Source organism: Manihot esculenta, chromosome 17 (genome assembly GCF_001659605.2).
Source record: "Manihot esculenta cultivar AM560-2 chromosome 17, M.esculenta_v8, whole genome shotgun sequence".
Lineage (NCBI taxonomy): Eukaryota > Viridiplantae > Streptophyta > Magnoliopsida > Malpighiales > Euphorbiaceae > Manihot > Manihot esculenta.
The window spans coordinates 20,184,090-20,207,099 of NC_035177.2; the positions used below are offsets into that span (position 1 = coordinate 20,184,090).

The 23,010-nt window shown below is 37.0% G+C and overlaps 2 protein-coding genes across 2 annotated transcripts; both read right to left on the bottom strand.

Annotated features, from left to right (window-relative positions):
• Positions 1-16,520: 16,520 nt before the first annotated feature.
• LOC122722316 (glycine-rich protein 5-like) lies at positions 16,521-17,488 on the bottom strand. The gene has a single exon (XM_043952821.1). The coding sequence runs from the start codon at positions 17,292-17,294 to the stop codon at positions 16,647-16,649; it is 648 nt and encodes a 215-aa protein (XP_043808756.1). The 5' UTR covers positions 17,295-17,488; the 3' UTR covers positions 16,521-16,646.
• Positions 17,489-18,342: 854 nt separating this feature from the next.
• On the bottom strand, positions 18,343-20,551 carry LOC110604400 (putative Myb family transcription factor At1g14600). The gene is made up of 6 exons (XM_021742552.1): positions 20,296-20,551; positions 19,977-20,053; positions 19,855-19,891; positions 19,062-19,275; positions 18,813-18,957; positions 18,343-18,717 (listed from the first exon to the last, which is right to left on the bottom strand). Exons 1-6 carry the CDS (start codon positions 20,546-20,548, stop codon positions 18,535-18,537), a joined length of 909 nt encoding a protein of 302 aa, XP_021598244.1. The 5' UTR covers positions 20,549-20,551; the 3' UTR covers positions 18,343-18,534.
• Between the last annotated feature and the right edge of the window lie 2,459 nt (positions 20,552-23,010).

Here is a 23,010-nt window from a genome sequence, read left to right on the forward strand (position 1 = left end):
GATGGCTCCATATGAAGCTTTGTATGGGAGGAAGTGCAGATCACCTGTTTGCTGGGAAGAAGTTGGAGAAAAGGCCTTAGCAGGGCCTGAGCTAGTAGAGATTACCAGCAGGGTAGTACCCATAATCAGAGAAAGGATCAAGACTGCTGCAAGCAGACAGAAGAGTTATGCAGACATCCGCAGAAGACAGGTAGAGTTTCAGGAGGGGGATCTGGTATTGCTCAAGGTGTCTCCTATGAAAGGAGTGGTTCGCTTTGGGAAGAAAGGTAAACTAGCCCCACGATACATCGGACCCTTTGAAATCTTGGAAAAGATTGGGAATATGTCGTACAAGCTGGATTTACCTGCTTCAATGGAAAGAATCCATCCGGTTTTCCATGTTTCCATGTTGAGGAAGTTTGTGTCAGATCCGAGCAAGGTTCTCAGTGAGCCTGATGTGGAGGTCTAAGAGGATCTCACCTATGTTGAACAGCCAGTACGGATCATAGACACCCAGATCAGAAAACTAAGGAACAAGGAAATCCCGATGGTGAAAGTCCTGTGGAACCACCACAATTTGGAAGAATGCACTTAGGAGACACGGGAGTCCATGCTCTAGCAATACCCTTATCTTTTCTAAGGTTAGTTCTTTGTGAGTCCATGTGCTTGTATGTATGTTTTGTTTATGCCATGCTATGTGTTAGTTGGTGAACATTCGGGGACGAATGTTCTTAAGGGGGGGAGAATGTAATACCCGGCTAGACTCCGGTATCGGAATTCCTATCGTCCGGTGGAATCTCGGATGTCGGAAGCCTCTAGTAGGGTAGAAACATGTTTTCATAAAATGTTTTAATGTATTTCATGATTTTAAGTAAGAAAGAAATGAGTTTTTGTATGAAAACAACCTTGGAGGAAAACTCAGGTTCGGCCGCCGAACCTCAAGTTCAGCTGCCGAACATGCATGCGCTTCGGGTGTGCCTTAGGCCCCCGAAAGCATAAGTGAGGGAAGTCCAGGTTCTGCCGCCGAACCTCATGTTCGGCCGCCGAACATGGCATGCATGCGGAGGCACTTTCGGCTCCCGAACGTGGCCTATCCAGCCACCTATAAAGGGGTCCCTTAGCCGAAAACGGGCAAGTTTTTCTCCCCATTTTCGGCCAAGGTGAGCTCTCCGCCATCCCTCGCCGGTTTTGAGTTCTTTCCTTGAAATCTTTCTCGATTTTCATTAGTTTTACCCTTGTTTTGAAGATTTTGAGCATTTGAGCAAGTTTTGGAGCTTGGAGGTTCAAGGAACTCTCTCTCTCCCATTTTCCGAGCTAGGGTCGTTCTCCTCTCGATCTTCAAGAGGTAAGGGCCGATCTTGAGCTTATGGCAAGTTTTAAGTAAGTTTTAAGTAGATCTATGGAGTAGAATGCATGTTTAGGTTATTGTTAGGTTTATGGGTTTATGTTATGATTTTGGACAATGTGAATGCTTGATGTGTTGTAGATGGGGTTTAAGTTAGTTTGATGCCCCTAGGAACTTGCATGCTTGAGTATGTATGTTGTAGATTAGGAGAAATGCATGTTTGGATGGTTTTGGGAGGCAAATGTGCATGAGGAACCAAGTTTCTGCCCTTTGGCAGAAGCCAGGTTCGGCAGCCGAAGGACTTTCGGCCGCCGAACCTGCCTGGGAGGTAAGCCTTTCGGCTACCGAAGCCTGCCCCCGAAAGAGGACTTTCGTCTCTGGAGGGCAGTTTCGGCTGCCGAAAGTGCCGCCAAACATGCATGAGTTTCGTCTCTGTCTGGGAGTTTCGGCCGCCGAAGGTGCCGCCGAACCTGCCTGACTTTCGGCTCTGGAGGGACTTTCGGCCGCCGAACCTGCCGCCGAAAGTGCCCTGTCCAGCCTTCCTTTGCATGTTTTTCTATGATTGTTTCATGATGTTTTAGGGGGTTTTTGGGGAGTAGTTTAGAGTTATGTTCATGTATGTTGGTCCCTCATTTGAGTCCACCTGTGTAGGTTCGGACCCGAGGAACATAGGACCCCAGCAGTGAGTCAGTTGCCCCAGTGCCTGGTCAGAGCTATCCAGAGGTGAGTGGAATAACTCATTACATTTTTAAAGCAAATAAATGGACATTTTAGCATGATTCACGCATCATTAATGCCATGAGATATACTAGGTTGTTGCACTAGAATTCACGAATATGTTGCATTGCATACTCTACTGTTGTTGTTGTGGATGAATGTTGGATGATCCATAGCCCTCGATCTATGATATGACGATGTGATATGTACGGTACGGAATGTAAGACCAGTGGGACCCATTCTACAATCGCCGGCACTATGTAAGAGAAAGACCAGGACCCATTCTATGTTCTGGCACATTGGAATGTTATGTTATGCCATGTAAGGGAAAGACCAGGACCCATTCTACGTTCTGGCACAGTTGGACTATGTAGAGGACTATTGGTGACAACTTCATCCTTGATGTGATTAGCTGTGATGTGATGCATTCCATGTTATCATATGTTTTGAATGTTTTATTATTCTGCTCACTGGGCTCTAGTAGCTCACCCCTCTCCCTAATCCCCCAGGTTTGTAGGCACAGGGTAGACCAGGAGGTCAGCAAGAGTATTGAAGTCTTGTTTTTGTAATAGATAGTGTGGACATGATAAATGTATTTGATGTTATGTAAAAGTACAGTTTAGACATGTAATGTAATGAGGCTTATGGATGATAGAGGTGTGCTTGACCATAGAATGTTGTTATCCCTTTAATACATGATCTTAGATGTTTTATGATGTTTATGTAAACCAACTCAACATATGTTGTATCGCCCATTGGGGCATTGATGAGATCCCACAGAGGGGTCAAAACTTATGATTATGTCTATGTTCAGTGCATGCACAGGTTGAGTTTGGTGTATGAAAGGATGTATGAAAGAAAAGTTTTAATTTTTATGTATGTTGTTGATCATGTATGGGATTAAACAGGTTTACAGGTTGCATGTCAGGCTTGCTACGGGTCTCGGTGGCCTTAAGCCGACCTGGATCCTAGCGCCGGTAGCTGTCCGATTTTCGGGTCGTTACACATAGTGCCAGGGCGCGTAAAATGGGTAGCCCTGGTCTTCCGTATCCGTATCATATCATAACCTGCTCGAGGGCTAGTGGGTCATCCAACATCCATCCACATCAACAATAAATTATGCAATGCATCATATTCGTGGATTCTAATGCAAACATCCTATAAACATGGCATTCGTGATGTATGAACATGCTCAAAAGTTTGATTACTTAAAAATAATAGATTAGTTCAGTTCTACTCACCTCTGGCTGACGCTATACTGACAATGGAGCAGCTGACTCACTGTTGGCTTCTACAGTCTCTCGGATCCAAACCTACACAGGTGGACTCAAATGAGGGACGAAACATAACTCTATCAAGACTCTAAACAACTCCCCAAAAACCCTCTAAAATATCATAAAACATGCACACAAAACAAGCAAAGGAAGGCTGGGCAGGAGACTTTCGATGGCAGGTTCGGCGGCCGAAGGTCCCTACAGATTCGAAAGTCAGGCACTTTCAGGGGCAGGTTCGGCGGCCGAAAGTCTCTACAGATCCGAAAGTCACCAACCTTCAGGGGCAGGTTCGACGGCCAAATCTCCCTTCCAGATCCGAAAGTCCACTCTTTTGGGGGCAAGTTAGGCGGCCAAAGACTGCCTCCACAGGCAGCTTCGGCTGCCGAACCTAGGTTCTCCACAATGGTAGAACCCGATTCCGCCCTAAGCATTTCAGCCCCAAAACTCTCAAACCCTCACACCCAACTTCCTACAACAAGCATACTCACTCCATCATGCATAAGGGGTATAAAAACTAACTTAAGCCCCAACAACAATAACAACAAAAACATCACATAAGCATACATTCATCAACAATCTAACTCAAAGCCTATAACCTTAGATCTAGCCATATCAGACATTTTTCACCCTTACCCCTTATTAAAACTTACTTAAAACATAGGAAAAAAGCAAGGATCTACACTTACCTCTTGAAGATCAAAGGTAGATGCGACCCAAACTTGGAGATGGGGAGAAACAGTCTCCAAACTCTAAAACCTTTGCTCTAAGCTTAAAACTTCAAAAACAAACGAAAACTCATGAAAATCTTGAGAGATTTGAAGGAAAAACACAAGATCATCAAGGGGTGACGGAGACTCACCTTGCTCGGAAATGAAGAGAAAAAAACTCTCTCATTTTCGGGCTGAGGGCCTCTTATAGGTGGCTGGCCAGACCACCTTCGGGGGCCGAAAGGAGAGCTCCCGCGGCGACACCACTTTCGGCGGCCGAACCTGAAGTTCGACGGCCGAACCTGGTGTTCGACTGACTTCAAATTTCTTTTCTTTTATTTTAAAAACTTTAACTCAAAATCAAATAATAAAACCATGAAAATCAATTTGTAAAAATATATTTTATCCTTCTAGAGATTCTGATATCTGAGATTTCGGATTCCAACGGAGATTCTATCGGAAAGTTGAAATTCTGACGCCGGAGTCTAACCGGTATTACAAGAAATTGGCGGTGTGAATTTATTCATATAAGTAAAATCACTAATAAAGTTTTTGAGCCACTTGGCTTCAGTGCAAGCTGCATCCAATGCTACTAATTCTGCTTTCATGGTGGAACGAAAAATTATTGTCTGCTTTGCAAACCTCCAGGCAACTGCACCACCACTCAAAATAAAAACATAACCACTAGTTGATTTAGTTTCTTCAAAATCTGAAATCCAATTAGCATCACTATAACCTTCCATAATAGAAGGAAAACCACAATAATGAATAGTATAGTCAATAGTTCCTTTAAGATATTTAAACACTATTTCCAATGCATGCCAATGAGTGGAGTCAAGATTATGGGTATACTTGCCTAGTTTACCAACATCATATGAAATATGTAGTCTAGTATAATTAGCTAAATGTAATAAAGCATCAATTATTTGTGAATATTTATATTATGAAATACTTTCACCTAGATTTCTTCTTAACTTAATTGAAGGATCATAAGGTGTAAAAGCATGAGAAACATCACTATATTCAAACTTTTTAAATATTTTTTCTATATAATGAGATTGAGTCAATGCAATGCTATCACTACTTTTAATTATTATCATTCCCAAAATAATATCAACTTGACCTAAATCTTTCATTTCAAAGTTGTTAGAAAGAAATGACTTAATTTTATCAATAACTTACATATTACTATCAAAAATTAAAATATCATCAACATACAAATATAAAATAACATAAGTATCATTAAATTATTTAAAGTAAATACATTTATCAATAACATTAATTTGAAAACCATCAAATAATATGACTTATCAAAATTTTCATACCATTGTTTCGGAGCCTGCTTCAAACTATACAAAAACTCAACTAACTTACACACTTTTTTTTCTTGACCAAATTTAATAAAACCTTCTGGTTGGTCCATATAAATTTCTTCTTCTAATTCACAATTAAAAAATGTTGTTTTAACATCTATTTGGTGAATTTTAAGATTATAAATAGAAGCTAAAGAAATTAACAATCTTATAGTAGTAATTTTAGAAACTGGTGCATAAGTATTAAAAAAATCTACTCCTTATTTAAAACCCTTTGCAACAAGTTTAACCTTAAATTTTTCAATACATCCATCAGTTCTTAATTTTTTTAAAAAAAATCTATTTACACTTAATCGTTTTGCAACCGAATAGAAGATCAGATAAAATCCAAGTTTTATTAGAAGTGAATCAATTTTATTTTTAATGGCATCTTTCCAAAAAAGAGAATCAACAGACATCATTTCATCATTATATGTTAAATGATCATTTTCAAGTAAAAATGTATAAAACGCAGGTATAAAATCTTTTGATTTTTTTACTTCTTTTACTTCTTCTAGATTCTAATAAATCATTATTATTAGAAATAGGTGGAGTAAATTCACTTACAGATCTAGGTAACACATTTTTCATAGGAAATATATTTTAAAAAAAAACTTGCATCTTTAGATTCCAAATTTCAGGAATATCAGAATTCAAAATAAGAAATCGATAACAATTGCTATTTAAAGAATAACCAACAAAAGCACAATCAATAGTTTTAGAACCTATTTTTCTTTTCTTAGTAATAGGAATATTAACCTTAGTCTGTTTCCCCACACTTTCAAAAATTTTAAAGATGATTTTTTATTTTTTCCATAATTCATAGAGTGTCTTACTAGAATTTTTATATGGAATTCTATTTAAAATAAAACAAGCAAAATTTAAAGCTTTTCCCCAAAAAATTGTTAGGTAAACCAAAACTAAGTAACATAGAATTTATCATATCCATTAAAGTTCTATTTTTTTCTTTATGCTATTCCGTTAGATTGAAGTGAATATGGTGTAGTAACTTGATGAATAATTTCACACACTTCACAAAATTCATTCATATCATTAGAAGTATACTCACATCCTTTATTAGAATGCAAAATTTTAATTTTAATTTGTAATTGATTTTCAACTTCTGCTTTATAAATTTTGAATTTATCAAATAATTTACTTTTAGCATTAATTAAATAAACATAGCAAAACTTTGAAAAATCATCAATAAAAGTTATAAAATATCTTTTTCCGTCACGAGTTAAAACTCCATTAGTTTTTCTAGATTGTTTAGCTTGTACACATATTTGATATTTATCATTTTTTAATATGATGCTTAGGAATTAGTTCCAAAATCATCATACTTATTAACTATCAAAATTAATATTTTATAATCTTCCATGTCAAAAATTATTACATTTAACATTAACAACAGATAATAAAGAAAAGAAAATTGGATTTTTAAACATAGGTAAAATATTTCATTTATATAATCCATCAACTAAATATCATTTGCCAATAAAAGTGCCAAATTTATTTATCACAGCTTTACCATAACCAAGAGTAATAGTATAACCATTAAGGTCTAATAAAAATGCTCTTATTAAATTTCTTCTTATAAAAGGAACATAAAATACATTATTCAAAATCAAAATATTTCCAGAAGATAATTCAAATTTTATTTGGCATTCTCCTAAGATTTCAACTTCACTCTCATTCCCCATATTCACAGATCCTGCACTTGATGTCGGATACGAAAGAAAATATTTTCTATCAACGCATGCATGTATATTAGCCCTAGAGTCTATCTACCAATCATTAGAGTTAAAAATTATATTTATCTCTAGGTTAGAAACAAAATACCTGTGAGATGAGAAAGAAGTATTAGAATCCATAGTCACTGTATTGGCTTGAGGTTTTTGAACAACTTGAGATTTAGATTGTTGACCATGACGGTGAAAGCAATTTTTAGCCAAATGGTTATCCTTCCCACAAACCCAACATTCTAATTTTTTTTTTCTAGCTAAATTTGTTGTTTTTATTATTGTGTTTAGGAAAATTATTATTTTTAAAACCAAAATTTTTGGAATTTTTAAATTTAGGTTTGTAGTTTTTTTCAACAACATGAGCTTTGACTTGAAATTTATTTTTCTGATTTTGATTTTGAAAAAGATGATACCTTTCTTCAATTCACAAAAAAAAAAAAGCAACTCACTAAAAAAAAAATGTTTAGGCTTTTATTTTAAAGTTCTTCAAAACCAGACAAGGAAGTAACTTTTTAATAAGAGAAATAAAACAGTTTGATATATTCGAGATACTTTTTGTATATTTAATGATCAGGTATGTACACACTTATATACTTGTACAAATAGAGAGATTAGGCTAAGCTAACAGAATGAGTTAGGATAACAACTGTACAACTACAAACTAGCAAATTAGTTATTCTCATCCTTATCAGGCCCCCGCGATTCGAGATGTTCTTAATAGGCACACCAAAATATTTTTCGACTAAAGTTCGAAATCGAATAAATACAGGAAGAACCTCAGATTTCTGTTTAAGAAAATAGACCCAACAATGCTTGCTGAAATGATCAAAGAAAATGATGTAATAACGAAAACCATCAACAGAAACAAAAGGGGAAGGCCCCAAACATCCGAACAAATCAATTCTAAGGGCTGTTTAGCATGATAAAAAGACTCTGGAAAAGATAACTTATGTGATTTGCTCACATTACAGGCATTACAAAAATGACCCAATTTATTCAACGAATGAGAAATGTTATTTGTAATACCTGGCTAGACTCCGGTATCGGAATTCCTACCGTCCGGTGGAATCTCGGATGCCGGAGACCTCTAGAAGGGTAGAATCATGTTTTATAAAAATGTTTTAATGTGTTTTATGATTTTAAGTATGAAATTAAATGAGTTTTTGCATAAAAAGTCCTTGGAGGAAAACCCAGGTTCGGCCGCCGAAAGTCAAGTTCGGCCGCCGAACATGCATGCGTTTTGGAGGCACGTTAGGCCCCCGAAAGCATGAGTTAGGGAAGTCCAGTTTCGGCCTCCGAAAGTCAAGTTCGGCCGCCGAACATTGCATGGATGCGGAGGCACATTCGGCCCCCGAACGTGGCCTGGCCAGCCACCTATAAAAGGGGCACTTAGCCGAAATGGGCGAGTTTTCTCCCATTTTCGGCCACAGCAAGCTTCCGACCTTCCCTTTGCAACTCTTGTGTTCTTCCTCCAAATCTCTTCCATTTTTCTTGAGTTTTAAACTCACATTGCAAGTTTTGAGCATTCAAACCAAGTTTTGGAGCTTTGGGAACTCAGGAGCTCATTTTCGTGGATCTCCAAGTTTAGGTCGTCTCCCTCTCGATCTTCAAGAGGTAAGAGCCGATCTTAAGCTCCTTATGTGTTTTTAAATAAGTTTTATGCAAGATCTATGGGTAGAAATGCATGTTAGGTTATATGTTGAGTTATGGGTTAATATTGATGTTTTGAACAATGTGTGTTGATTGTGTGTGTTTGAAGTGTTGTAGTTGGGGTATATGATTGTTTGAGACCCCTAGGAACTTGTATGCATGTTTTGGTTGAGATTTATGCATGATTTGAGGTTTTGGGAGGCAAGGGGTTCATATGAACCAAGTTTCTGCCCTTCTAGCAGAAATCAGGTTCGGCCGCCGAAGGGAGTTTCGGCCGCCGAACCCCCTTGTGGAGGCAGCATTCGGCTTGCCCCCGAAAGAAGACTTTCGGATCTGTCTGGGAGGTTCGGCCGCCGAAGGTGCCGAACAACCTGCTTGACTTTCGGCTCTGGAGAGACTTTCGGCCGCCGAACCTGCCTGACTTTCGGCTCTGGAGAGACTTTCGGCCGCCGAACCTGCCGCCTAAAGTGCCCTGTCCAGGCCTTCTTTGCATGTTTTTATGTGATGTTTTCAGGATGTTTTAGGGGGTTTTTGGGGAGTATTTTAGAGTTATGTTCAAGTATGTTTGGTCCCTCATTTGAGTCCACCTGTGTAGGTTCGGACCCGAGGAACCGAGGACCCCAGCAGTGAGGTCAGCTGCTTCGGTGTTGTCAGAGTCAGCCAGAGGTGAGTGGAACTAAACTTAATCTTTTAAATTAAATGTTTTATCATGTTTCATGCATCATGATCATGCAATAGGGTGATTGCATTAGTTTCACGAATATGCCGCATTGCATCATGTGTTGTTGATGTGGGTGAATGTTGGATGACCCAATTAGTCCATGACAGGAAGACCAGGACCCCATTCTACGGCCTGGCACGGAAATGAAAGACCAGGACCCCATTCTACGGCCTGGCACGATTGTGGACTCGAAGACCAGGAGCCCAGAGGAGGCCCTGGAATAATGGTAAGTAATGTATGTATGACAGGAAGACCAGGACCCCATGCTACGGCCTGGCATCATGTTAGCTTGGACTAATTGGTGACAAGTTCACCCAACCCTTATGTGAATTGTCTGTGTTATGATGCATTTCATTAAAGCATAGTGTTAAAATGTTTTATAGTTCAGCTCACTGGGCTTTTAGCTCACCCCTCTCCCTTTACCCCCAGGCTTGCAGGTACAGTATAGTGCGGGAGTCCGGATAGAGTAAAGAAGTCATGTTTATGTAATAGCTAGCAATGGACATGATCGAATTGTAATGTAATGTCTTAATCAGTATAGTTATGTAATGAGATGATGTATATGGATGATAGAGGTGTGCTTGACCATAGATTGTGCTATCCCTTTAACACATGATCTTAGAGATTTTTACGATGTTTATGTAAACCAACTCAACGTATGTTATGTCACCCCTTGGGGGCACTGATGAGATCCCACAGAGGGATCAATGTTATGTTAATGTTTATGCACAGGTTGAGTTTGGTTGATGTTCATGTAAAGAAAAGTTTTAATTTTTATGTATGTTGTGGATCATGTATGGGATTATACAGGTTTACAGGTTATATGTCAGGCTTGCTACGGGTCCCGGCGGCCTTAAGCCGATCTGGATCCTAGCGCCGGTAGCGGTCCGATTTTCGGGTCGTTACATTATTTCTCCGAAGAACTTCTTGAACGACACGAACGTTAGCATGACCAAGACGCTCATGCCACAAAGAAACAGTTGCTGGAAACGCCTGTGGTGAAAAGGAACGAACTTGGTGCTGCATGGGAAAAATATAGAGACCATCCTTACTCTGGCCTTGGTATAACACCTGCCTCGTGGGGATATCCTTCACAAAATATTTGTCAGGGAAAAATTCAATTGATGTATTATTTTGTGATGTAAAGGCAGATACTGATAACAAATTGTTAGTAACGGCAGGAGAATATAAGACATCATTCATCACAAAATTATGACCATTAATGGATGGAAAAACAGAACCCTGAGATAAGATTGGAAGTTGTTTACCATCAGCAATTGTCAAAGCATGAGTGTTGTGAACGGGAGCAGGTTGTGCAAGTATTTCCTTATGAGCAGCTAAATGATAATTAGCGCCGGAGTCCACAGTCCAAGTAGGAGCAGAGTCTGTTCCAGTAGCAGCAGCATTTGCTTGAGGTGGAGGTTTAGGAGATGGGCACTGTCGTGAAACATGACCAGTACCGTTGCAGTTATAACAAACCAGTTCAGAAATGGGGGACGCATTATAAGACTGAAAACCACGCCCAGAATTATATCCCCTGCCTTGATATTGAGTGGAGTAACGGCCACCACGACCGCGATAACCACGACCACGCCCTCTGCCTTGGCGTCCAGAACTCGCATATTGGGCAGTGGGTGGTACAGCAGACGAAATAGTTAAATTATCAAATTGAAGTTGCGCTTCTTCACTAAGCAGCAACGCATACAATTCATCAAATGAAATTGATGAGTGCCGAGCTTCTTGAACTCTAGCAAAGGGACGATACTCAGGTCCCAAACCAGCAAGTACATCACAGACTAAACTTTCATCAGTAATAGGACAACCAAAAGCACGCAATTGATCAGAAATGGATCGAGCTTTACGCATATAAACATCAATAGTATCATTACCACGAGATAAGTGTTTAAGTTGTTTGCGAAGCTGTTGTACCTTAGTTTTTGCGCCTTTGGAATTGATTACCTCAAGCGTATCCCAAGCATCTTTCGCTGTGGGGCAGTGAACAATCTGGGTCATAATAGTTTCAGAGACAAAAGAATTAATCCAACTGCGTACAATCTGATCGTTACAGAACCAATCCATATATGCAGGATTTGGTTCACCCGTTGTTAGGGTTTCTGGAGGCGCAGTCTTCGAACCATCAACATAAGAAGCAAGTCGATATCCATTGAGTAGAGGCTGGATTTGAGCCTTCCAAAGCAAATAGTTGGAGGTCGTAAGTTTCACAGTAATAAATTGTGAAATATCGGCATGGAGGTAGGAATTGGGGAAGCGCCCGAAACATTAGTTCCAGAAGCAGAGGATGTAGGTTCTGACATTTTGAAAGATTAAGAAGAAGAATATCTGATCAAAGGAGGGAAGAATTTGATAGAGAAAGAATTTGATAGGTGGCTAAAGAGCCCTTTAATGCTCTGATACCATAAAACAGTTTGATATATTCGAGATACTTTTTGTATATTTAATGATCAGGTATGTACACACTTATATACTTGTACAAATAGAGAGATTAGGCTAAGCTAACAGAATGAGTTAGGATAACAGCTGTACAACTACAAACTAGCAAATTAGTTATTCTCATCCTTATCAAGAAATAACTAAAACTAAATCATCAAAAGTAATTTCCTTAATTTTCATGTCAAAAATAAGATTTTCAATATCATCAATTTTTGAAAATCAAACAATTTTTCAATTGAGCATCTTTTTAAACTATTTTCTTAATTACCATATTTATATTCCAAAGTATTCTATAATTCAATGCAGTTTTTGTATGACAAAAAATTCAATAAATATTATCAGATAAAGAACTTAAAATTTTTTCATAACACAAGATATATTTATCATTAGAATATCTTTAGCACTGTTAGGTAGAATAAATTCAGCAGTTTTTGAAGAAAAATCAATAGTTTCGTTTTATTTGATTGCATTAAAAATCACAGAAAAGAATCCTAATTCATTAAATCAAAATTTCATTTGTTGTTGCCAATAAAGAAAAAATTTTTCAGAAAACTTTTCAGGTTAATAAACACAACTAAACAAAACAACTTAACGAGAGTTTAGAATAGCCTGTGGATTTGCACAACAACTAAACAAAATAACTTAACCAGAAGAATAGCCTGTGGATTTGTGGAATGAAGCAGGCTCAAAATGCGCTGTCTTTTGAAAGAAAATCGCCCCTCTGCACTGAGTAAATTTACCACCACGTCTCTCTCGCATGATACTTCAATCCATTGGAGCTCGTGTGCAGCTAAAAGTTCCCTGAACCAAAAATTTCCAATGCTCAATATATATATATAAAAGTGTTTATACTTACTTAGTAGCTAATTTAATATATATAAAAGAAAAAAAGGATCATGAATGAATGCTTAAGGAAAGAAGAAAGGCTCTTTTAAGTTATTTTTTCAAGGCTATAATGGGTGATATATATAGAAAAATTTCAGGAAAAAAAAAAACGTTAGCCTAGTCCTAAAAATCAGCTTTCCTAACAGCTAGTAAACCAAATTTATAAGAACAATATTTTATTCCTAAAAACCAGATAAGTTTTAATCATAAAAAAAAAATTAATAAATATTATTATTATATTTTAATCATATTTTTCTATCACTAGAATTAATCATTTGAAGTCCAGCAAGCCAATCCCTTCTTTCCTTGTATCACTTAGGTTCTACCTATGCATGTCTTCTGAATCTACCAACTCTATTGCTTCCAATATCTTGAATAATTGCTTTATCAGGCCACAACTATGAGGAAATGCTTAATTGCCCCACTATAGATAATCTGAGAATGTTCAAACCTCGTTCTTGAAACAAATCCACTTTCTTCTCAGACTCATAGATGTTAACATTTGATCCGTTACTATTTCCACTTTCTTAATCCAGAGATATAAACACCCATCAATTTTTTCTTCACCGTTGCTCATCAACATCTCTATGATTATGGAATGGAGGTCCCTTGTCCTCTCCAAGTGCAACCTTCTGGGCCTTTAACTTCTTAAGATATGTGAGTTCCATCCGAAGATAATGTACCAAAAGATCTTCTGAAGTTAGGCACGCTCTGAAACCACTCTTCATAAGTGCACGAGCAGCTGCAACATTTAATTTATGGTAAAAATTCCCAAGCTGTAGCATAAATCCAAACTCCTGGGACCTTTGGATGTAACATAATTAATTGAGCCAGGAGCTAAAAATAAAGAAAAAGAAAAGAAAACGTCCATTCCACCTCTGAAACAAAATCAACTTAAAGCATCCAAGAAGACGGTGCATAAAAGAATATTTGATTCGCAAGCTGGCAACACAACGTGGACTTATGGATATTCAATTGAGACCCTTAACAGTTAATATGATCAATGGAACCATCAGGCTGGACTCTATACTCTAGAGGTACTTTAGCACAGGAAAACCAATATCGATGAACACTAACAAACAAGAATCTAAGTACATAGCTAAAAAACACCTAAACAAAAACAAAATTCCAACCAGTAGGCGTTAATAGCCAATCAAATTTAGTATAAAACTGAATCTAACGACTGGTGTTCATGCATATTGATTTCTTCCAAATTAAAAATTTTCCTTTTGTTATCCATTACTTCAATTTTCTCAACAACCAAACAAGAAAATGAAAACATTGAACATACCTACTTTATGTGCAACCACACAGGGAAAGACACACAGAATATACCTTTTCCATTCTGCCATACCTCGCTCCCTAAAAAGCCCAAATACCAATTTCACGGTTCAATATCTCCCTTCTTTCTCATTACTGCAAACCGATATATGTCGATTATTCTTGAAACCACGGGAAAGTGAGAAACAATCTTCATATTTCTTTTTCCCTCCTTTTTAAGTTCACGTGCCACCAATTACATGTGGAGGTGCGCTGCGAATCGACTCGAGATCGCTTCAGTCTATACTCAGAACTTTGGCCTCTGCTTCACGTCAGCTATCTGGCAACGCGGGAACAGCCCGCGCTTTTCTAAATCGTCGATATCGTGGGCCATGCGCTCAAGGCGGGATTGCCCAATGCCCAGTGTCCGCCATTTTTGGAGATGGGTTAGTTGACCCAGTTCACTCGGGAGGTGGGTTTTAGAGAGACGATCGAAATTGATATTGCCATACGGGCAGGGTTTTAGGCAGGAGGAGGAATGAGGCCCTAAAATTAAAGCGGTTCCGCTGCTTCCAAGTTTAACCCAAAAGGCTAGCCCAGTTGGACCCGCTAATGCCATTATCACTAGCATCATTACTTCCTATAATCCAATGCCCATTCCAAATCCTATGCCACCATTTCCCCACAATTTTAACATTAATAAGATTAATTTTTATATGCGTCTAAATATATGAATATAAATTTAACTAATAAAAATATAAAAAATTAATTAAAATTATAATATATCTATAATTAAATTTAAAATAATAAAATTAGGGTTGGAAATGAAATATAATTTGTATAATTTAAGCACAGTTAGGGATGTAAACGGGTAGGGTACCCGCGAAATTGAGAGTACCCAAACCCGAAACCGATTATATATACAATTTCCGAACCCGTCCCAAACCCATTTAATATTTTAATTTTACTATCCGAACCCGTCCCAAACCCGTTTAACAATACCCGCACAATACCCGAACCCGATACAAACCAGCAACTCAGCAACTCAGCAAATAATTTTTTTAATTCAATTCAATGACAAAACCAAATAAACTATCTAACAGTTGCACAATCCAGTAGGAGGAGAAATGTTCAATAATGAGAACCAGCAACTCAGCAACCCAGCAAATAATGATTTATAATCAAATAATTAGATTAATTGTCCATAAATTTTAAAAATTAACAGTATTACATTAATTAAATAGCAAATAATTAGATTTTTTAATATATCCAAATAATCAGATTAATAGTTCATAAATTATAAAATTCTTTAAGAACATACACATAAAAGATCTTGAAACCTGAAAAGAGTTCTAATCAATGCAGATGTCGCCGATTGAGGAGAGAAGGGTTGTCTCTAGCGTCAGTGAAGTGCGGGGAGAGAAGCGTAAATTGAAAAGAATAGATTTCATCCGACTGGGGAGAGAGAAGGAGATATCGCCGACGCCGACCGGGCAGAGGGAAGAGTTGTCTTCAACTGGAAAGTCGGAGATGTCGCCGCTGGAGAGAGAGAAAGAGATATTGCTGACGGAGGAGAGAGAAGATTTATCGTCGACTGGGGAGAGAAAGTAGACGTCGCCGGTGACGACTGGACTGCCGGCAGTCGTCAGTGAAGTGGGGGAGAGGCGTGACTGAGAACTATGGGAAGGGAAGCGAGGGAGAGAGAGAGATGTAGATGAAGAGAGGAAAGAGTAAAATGAAAAAATAAATTAGGGATTAGGGTTAGTTTTATTAGTATAGTTAATCGGGTTCGGGTAACGGGTATCCGATCACCTAATCCCGAACCCTACCCGAATCCGAGACGGGTAAAATTTTTCAAATCCAAATCCGCCCAAATCCGTTTTGTAAAAATCCAAATCCGTCCTAATAGGGTTTGGGCGGATCGGGTACCCGTGAAAATCCGCCCGACTGCCATCCCTAAGCACAGTAATCAAGCATGTTAGCTTTAGGGCCACCACTCTCAATAGCGAATTCCCATTTTCCTTTCTTGATACGATACTCGATATTGCATAGATTAATTGCAAGGAGATCTAGTACTTGATACGATAGAGATAAATTGTTTATTTCCAGTATTGGTACTGACAATTTATTTATTTATTTATTTTTTAGTTATGAAGAAATGTAATGGAAAGAGGAGCAGAGATGAGATGGATGGCATGCTGATGCAGCTGCTGCTGTACTCTTATAGAAGGTCATACAATTACAATATATATTAATTTTAGTACACTTGGCATGATTTTATTTCTACTATATATAGATTGATTTGAAGGTTTTGGAATATATTCACATGTCAGCAACTCAGGATGCATGATGGACCAATTTACCATATTATTTTATATTTTACTTTCATTCTCCTTAAATCAATCACGAACAAATATTTTCTAAACAAATTGAGTTTAAAAAACAATTAATAACATTTAAATTTCATGACTTGTTATTCAAATTATTTTAACTTTTAAATTTCAAAGATAAATCATACTATATACTGCAACCATGTTATTGCCATTGATCACTTTAGAGCTCAAGGCTTCCCACCTCCAAACCCTCCACCATATCCACCCCCTGCACCCTTTCCCTTTCCCTTTCCTCCACCTCCGCCCCCACCTCCACCTCCACCTCCACCTCCACCCCCGCCACCTCTGTGACCACTACCACTACCAGACCCAAAGCCACCTCCAAAGCCAGAACCCCCACCCAATCCACCAAATAGATTTTTGCCGCCGCCGCCACCCCCACCTCCGCCTCCTCCACCCCCACCTCCGCCACCACCGAGCCCTCCACTGCCAATACCAGATCCAAAGCCACCTCCAAATCCAGAACCCCCACCTAGTCCACCAAATGACTTTTTGCCGCCGCCACCTCCGCCTCCTCCACCGCCACCGCCACCGCCACCACCAGCTCCTCCGTGGCCTCCAACTCCATACCCATACCCAGCTCCAAATCCACCCCCAAAGCCAGACCCCCCATCATCTCCACCTCCCCCACCACCAAACCCCCCTCCTCCACCACCACCCCCATTGAAGGTACTACCTGCACCTCCATAACCAGGAAAGAAAAAGAAGGAGGTCTTCTTCTGGCCAATTTCCCCCTTTGTGCTTAGCTTCCTAGCATCAGTGGGAAAAACAAATAGGGCAAGAACAAATACCAGGAAAAGCCCACGACCATCCATTATCAATACCAAAGAGAATGTTATCCCCACTGAAAATGCGGACGACGAATATATATACACAAAAAATGTGCAATTCTTTTTTTTTTTTTTTTTTTTAAAAAGTGACAGTTGAGAGGATTATCAATTGTACAAACTTTTTTTATAATTGGCTTGATTAGGATTTCACCTAACTTTAGAAACATTTAATTATATTGAGCAATAAGGTTATAGAGAAAGCCTTTGTTTGTTTCATAATATATTTATGATGAGAATGCATGGGAGAAGCTTCATCTCAGAGACATTTTGTAATAATTGGCCGATTTAGAAGGTCGCACAGTTTTAAAAAACCACATCTATCCAACAGTTATTGTACTATTGGTAGTCAGCTACCGACATTTTCTTTAATTCTTATTAAATGCTCAAAAACTTGACTGCAAAGTATTATCATCCTCTGCAACTCACGGTTTATACCGATGGCTTATAATGGAAATTGATGTTTTCGGCAGTATTTCATGGAAAGTCCATTTTCTTTCAAATTATAAAAAAAAATTCTAAGGCTTTGTGTATTGTGGCCCAATTGTGTTAGTAGAATAGCAAAAGCATACAATATGTTTTAATATCCAATCCGAGTGAGTAGTTATAATTAAATTTAGAATGAATTTTGAAATTGAATTCAAATTTTATGTATAGAATGATCACTATCCGAATTCGTTTATATAAATAATTAATTTAATATAAAAATATATTTTATAATAATATTTATAAAAACTTTTTATATATTTTTATTTAAAAATTAAAAATTAAATATTTTTCATAAATATTGAATTTTTTAAATAAAAATTATTGATAAAAAATATTTTTTATATAAATTATTAATTAAAATATATAAAACTAAACTATTAAGTTTTATTCAAATAATAATAATTGGATATGAAATAGGTTGAGTTAAGATAATACTAATTTAAATCTGATTGGGTTTATTTAATTTTCGACCATATCCATTTGCATCCCAAGTATCTAGGCAAGAATTCTTAGTTTGCATCCCAAGTATCTAGGCAAGAATTCTTAATTAGGGAACTAAGCTCTCAGTCATCATGTTTTCATTAGTTTGCTGCTCTATTTGAGACGTGCTTTATACATACATACATATGGTTGGTTCCAGGGGGATCTTCGTACGAAAACAATAGCAATATAACAAAGTGAAGCTCAGAAACTTTGAGAATCTCCAAACCGTCTCCTCCATAATGTGCACCATTATATTCTAACCAAGAGTGAGCTCAAGACACACATCCTTCACACATAAACTCTCAGCTTTCCTCAGCTTCAACACTGACTCTGAAGCTTTGGAGTTTAGTAATAAAGACATTTTGTCCCCTTCTACTCTCTGTGCTATCTCACCAAAATCTTCTAAACTCTGCCGATTCTTATCTTGCTCATTAGTCCTCTGAGACATCAAACGTAGACATATATATAAATCTTTTTTCATATACTTTTTACTCACCAATTATAATTATTAAAAGAAGAGAAATAAAATAGTACTTGAGTAGTCGTGCAACTTTTGAGTAGATCCTTGAAGATGATATAAGGATCAGGCTTCTTCTCCCATTCCTTGCTTATTACTTCTTCATGTGAAAATGACTCAGTCAGCAATCTCTTTCCAATCCACATCTCTTGCTTTTCTTCCCTGCACAAATATATACTGTACACGGTTATGACAGCAATATTACCCATTTCAAAAAATACATTAGTGCATATTTTGGTCTTGATAGAGCAGTAAAATTGAAGAACCTTTGTGTTGGCATGCTGGTATTCTTAAGAGCAAGCTTGTAACTGGGTGAAGTACAAGTTCCATGGTCTTGTTGATAGAGTAGTAAATTGTTGTTTAGTTCCTTGTCTTCCAAATGATGATTCTCCGAGCAACTCATAGAATCCAGGTGTGCGAAATAGTTTGAATAGTGAAGTCCAGGTGCTTTATCATTCTTCTTAGCTGCCAAAGCCGCTTCTGCACACAAGGGAGAATCTCATACATAAAAATAGAGATAAAGAGAAAGAAAAAGACACAAAATGTGATATGATTATCCTGCAAATCAATGAGTCGAATACACATAAAAGTCCAGAAGCAAACTTCCACATACATACTCAAACTTTTGTGCAGATAAACTACACTAAACATTAGTGGTGCAACTGAAAATCTGAAGACTCATGGGTCCTACAATGACAATATTTCCTTAATATACTCTTGTGTAAGTACTCCTGTTGCAGCCTTCGATTTGATTCTCCTTTTATATGATAAGTTTCTGACATACATGTATTGTGTATATATGTACAAAAGAAATTACTTTGTAAATTAATTAAAAATTTAATAATTAAGAAGGAATAATTCACATGGTGACAGTTTCTTGTGTCAGTGTTACAATATTGTCAACCAGTTTGAGTTGTTACACCGTATACACACACACAGGTATATGGGGTTAATTAATTCATTTCATTCATCTTTGCCTTTAACCATATCTAAATCTGTAAAGTCTTGAGTTCATGGGGTTAATTAATGGATGATGAGGATAAATTTAATGCAACATACCTTGTATCATCTGCTCATGCTTCATGCTCCTGTACATCTGTCCATATATAGCATACATAAACGTTACAAATCCTCTTACACACAAAAATGCTTTTAGGTCTAATCAGAGACTAAATCAGCACCTGAAGATGGCTTTTTACGTGAGATATGGTAAGCCCCTTCACATTCATTATCTGCAAAACCATCTTTGGAGTAGCACCTGCAATTCAAAACCCACAAAATTAAAACATATTTATGGGTTTTCTGTATTTGATTTCCCCCCACCAAAGCATATCCTTGAATGGGACTTTGTAACGCATTTGAGAGACTATCTCGCAGTGCAAAAATTTAAAATTTTACACCCTTACATCCTGCTGTGTATAGATACATAATCTTAATTTAAAATAATAATAATAAAAATAAGAAGAAGAAGAGAGAGGAAGTTGAAGAAAGCTCACTTACGGTCTTCTCCACCAAGCCTTTCGACTGCATGTACAAAACAGTGGTGAAGATCAGGAGTCCATCGAAGGCGAGGCATTTTTGATCGAACATAAGGCCTAACCATGGGGGATTTCAAGGCTATAGCACCTGGAGAAAGAGGATGATCTCTCCTAGAAAGTCTCACATCACTGGGTGATTTTAAAACATAATCAGGAATATGAAGAGGAGGAGGAGCTTTAGAAGAGGTCTCACTATGTACTAGCAGTCTCTTCATTGTTTATTGAAAGAGATAGAGAGAGAAGGTGGTCTTTGCTGATACAAAAGAGAATAAATACTAGAGAGACTCTGTTGCAAAAAATTGTCCTGATGTGCAGCTTTTTCTCAGCACCCTATTTAAGGCCAGTTTAGTCCCTTGGAGTTTCGATTAGAAAAAGGAAAATTTGGACACGGAATTTCAGACTCGGCTTTTGTTCAAAAATACCTTCATGATTGGGTGAAATGGGTAAAATATTGATTAAACAAATATATATTCACACATATATTCCACTATAATTAGCCTGCCTTTGCATTTTTTAGGAAAACACATTTATTAAAAGGATATCTAAAATATCATTTTATTATTTTAAAATATTTTCATAACTAAAATATGAATTTTATTCCTCAAACTATTTTTTAATAGCATAATAAACAAATTCTGTTGATATCATAATTATTTTTTTTGAATTTATCGTAAATGAATTGTTAATTAAAATATTAGATAATATATTTCACTGTATAAAAATTATTGAATTTATCAATAAATGATGGGTATAATGGTAAGACAGCCATATAACCTAAAAGGGTTAGTTTTATGTAAATAAAAAAATAAAAACAGTAGAATTTAATAAATTATTTCATTTTAAAACGAACAAGATAATAATACTATTGATTTATACTTAATTTTATATTTTCATGCAAGGGGAAATTCAAATTATATATATATATATTATTTTTTTTTTCTTATAGATTGTTGGTTGTTGTTTGGGTGGTGCATATCGCAATATTCTTTATGAAGTCATCCATTGTCAAGTAAGACAAAGAAAAAAGGCTCTTAAAATAGCAAACTTAGCATATGAAAGCAACAATTCTCAGATCAAATTCCCACGCCAATTACCTATTACTCTCAAACAAAAAAGAAATGGGCACATGACCTATGCGTTTGCATGACCTAAAGGAAACATACACACCCACCCTCCAAAATTAAACCAAAACCAAAACCAAAACCTTAACCTTCTCTCCTCTTTGCATTCTTATTTACACATGTATTACTTATATTGTATTCACACATATTTTAATCTCATACAATCGACATGTATTACTTATATTGAAGTTTTTTTTTAAAAACTGTATCAATCATATTAAATATTAATTTATTTTATATGGGTCAGTTGAATTATTTTAAAAATTAAAATTCATGTAGAATTTATTCCCAAGAGGGATTAATAACTTGAGTTGATGTTGCCTTGAAGTGGGTTACTATGGAAAATGTGGAAATTGATTTTATTGGGTTTGATCATAGAAGCATATGGATAAGTGTGGAAATTGATTTACTTGTGGAGGTGAAAAGAGGCCAAAATGGCTGATATAAGGAAATGGTTGTTGGTATGTGGGTTGTCTTGAAGGCGGTTTCAATTTGGGGAATATTCTATGGATGGCCATGGACAGTTCTTGTCTCTGTCTCATATGCCCTAATTACCAAATAAATAATTAAGACGTAATTGTTGACTATATATGATTCTGACATCCCTTAATTCTCTATCTCTCCTTGCCCATAATCACTTTCAGTTTCAATTCCCTACGGTCAACCTTTTCCACATTCTTTATTTTGAGATGCTCACATACTTCTTGTTTCTTCCTCTGCTGACATCTTTGGAAAAACATTGCAATATAGGGCCCTAGGTTTAAAGTACATCAGATTATAGGCTAAAATAAGAAAGGCCCAACTCAAGCAAATACAATAAAAAAAAAAAAAAAAGTTCAGAACGCAAAGGGATGCTATGCGACTCTCTTAATTCTGCCTTGAGGGCAACTGTGCAGAAGCAGCAGAGCATCTATAAGCCCCTCAAGTGTCCAACGTCGAAGTAAGAAAAACAAAAACATGCTCCAAGCAAACAAATATAGCAAGACAATATCGAAGCACCCACGAAACATGCATATCGGAGTTTATCCTTATATTGGAGATCCATGACTAATGATCCACACCTATAAACAAAATCAATAATTTAATTTCAGCGACTCTTCTCCTAAGTACAATGTCATACTATCATGACAAATTATGTTCTAGACTCAAAAGAGGCCTAGTGTGACGAGCTCTTTCCTTGCCGCTGAGCAGGGCAGAGTATTACTTATTACTTGGGATGGGTAGTTCATTTCTCCGTGAATCTGAATGTTTGTAATTTGTAAACCCTGATATAGAACTTCTGCTCCTAATATTGCCTGCACCAGTTCTCCGACCAAAAATGCCACATATTGTCCAAAGACATGTAAATAGCAGTCCATGACTTTGGAAACGTTAGCAGTAATTTATTAGTTTGACGTAATACTTTGGATCTACAGAAAAAGTCGTGTCTGCGCTAATACTTGAAGTTTTTCGATAGTTCTCCATCCACTCTCTTCATATCATGAATCCTCAATATCCTCACAACATAGAAAATATCATGCAACCAATCTTGCAACAGAAAATCAACCAAGAAGGAA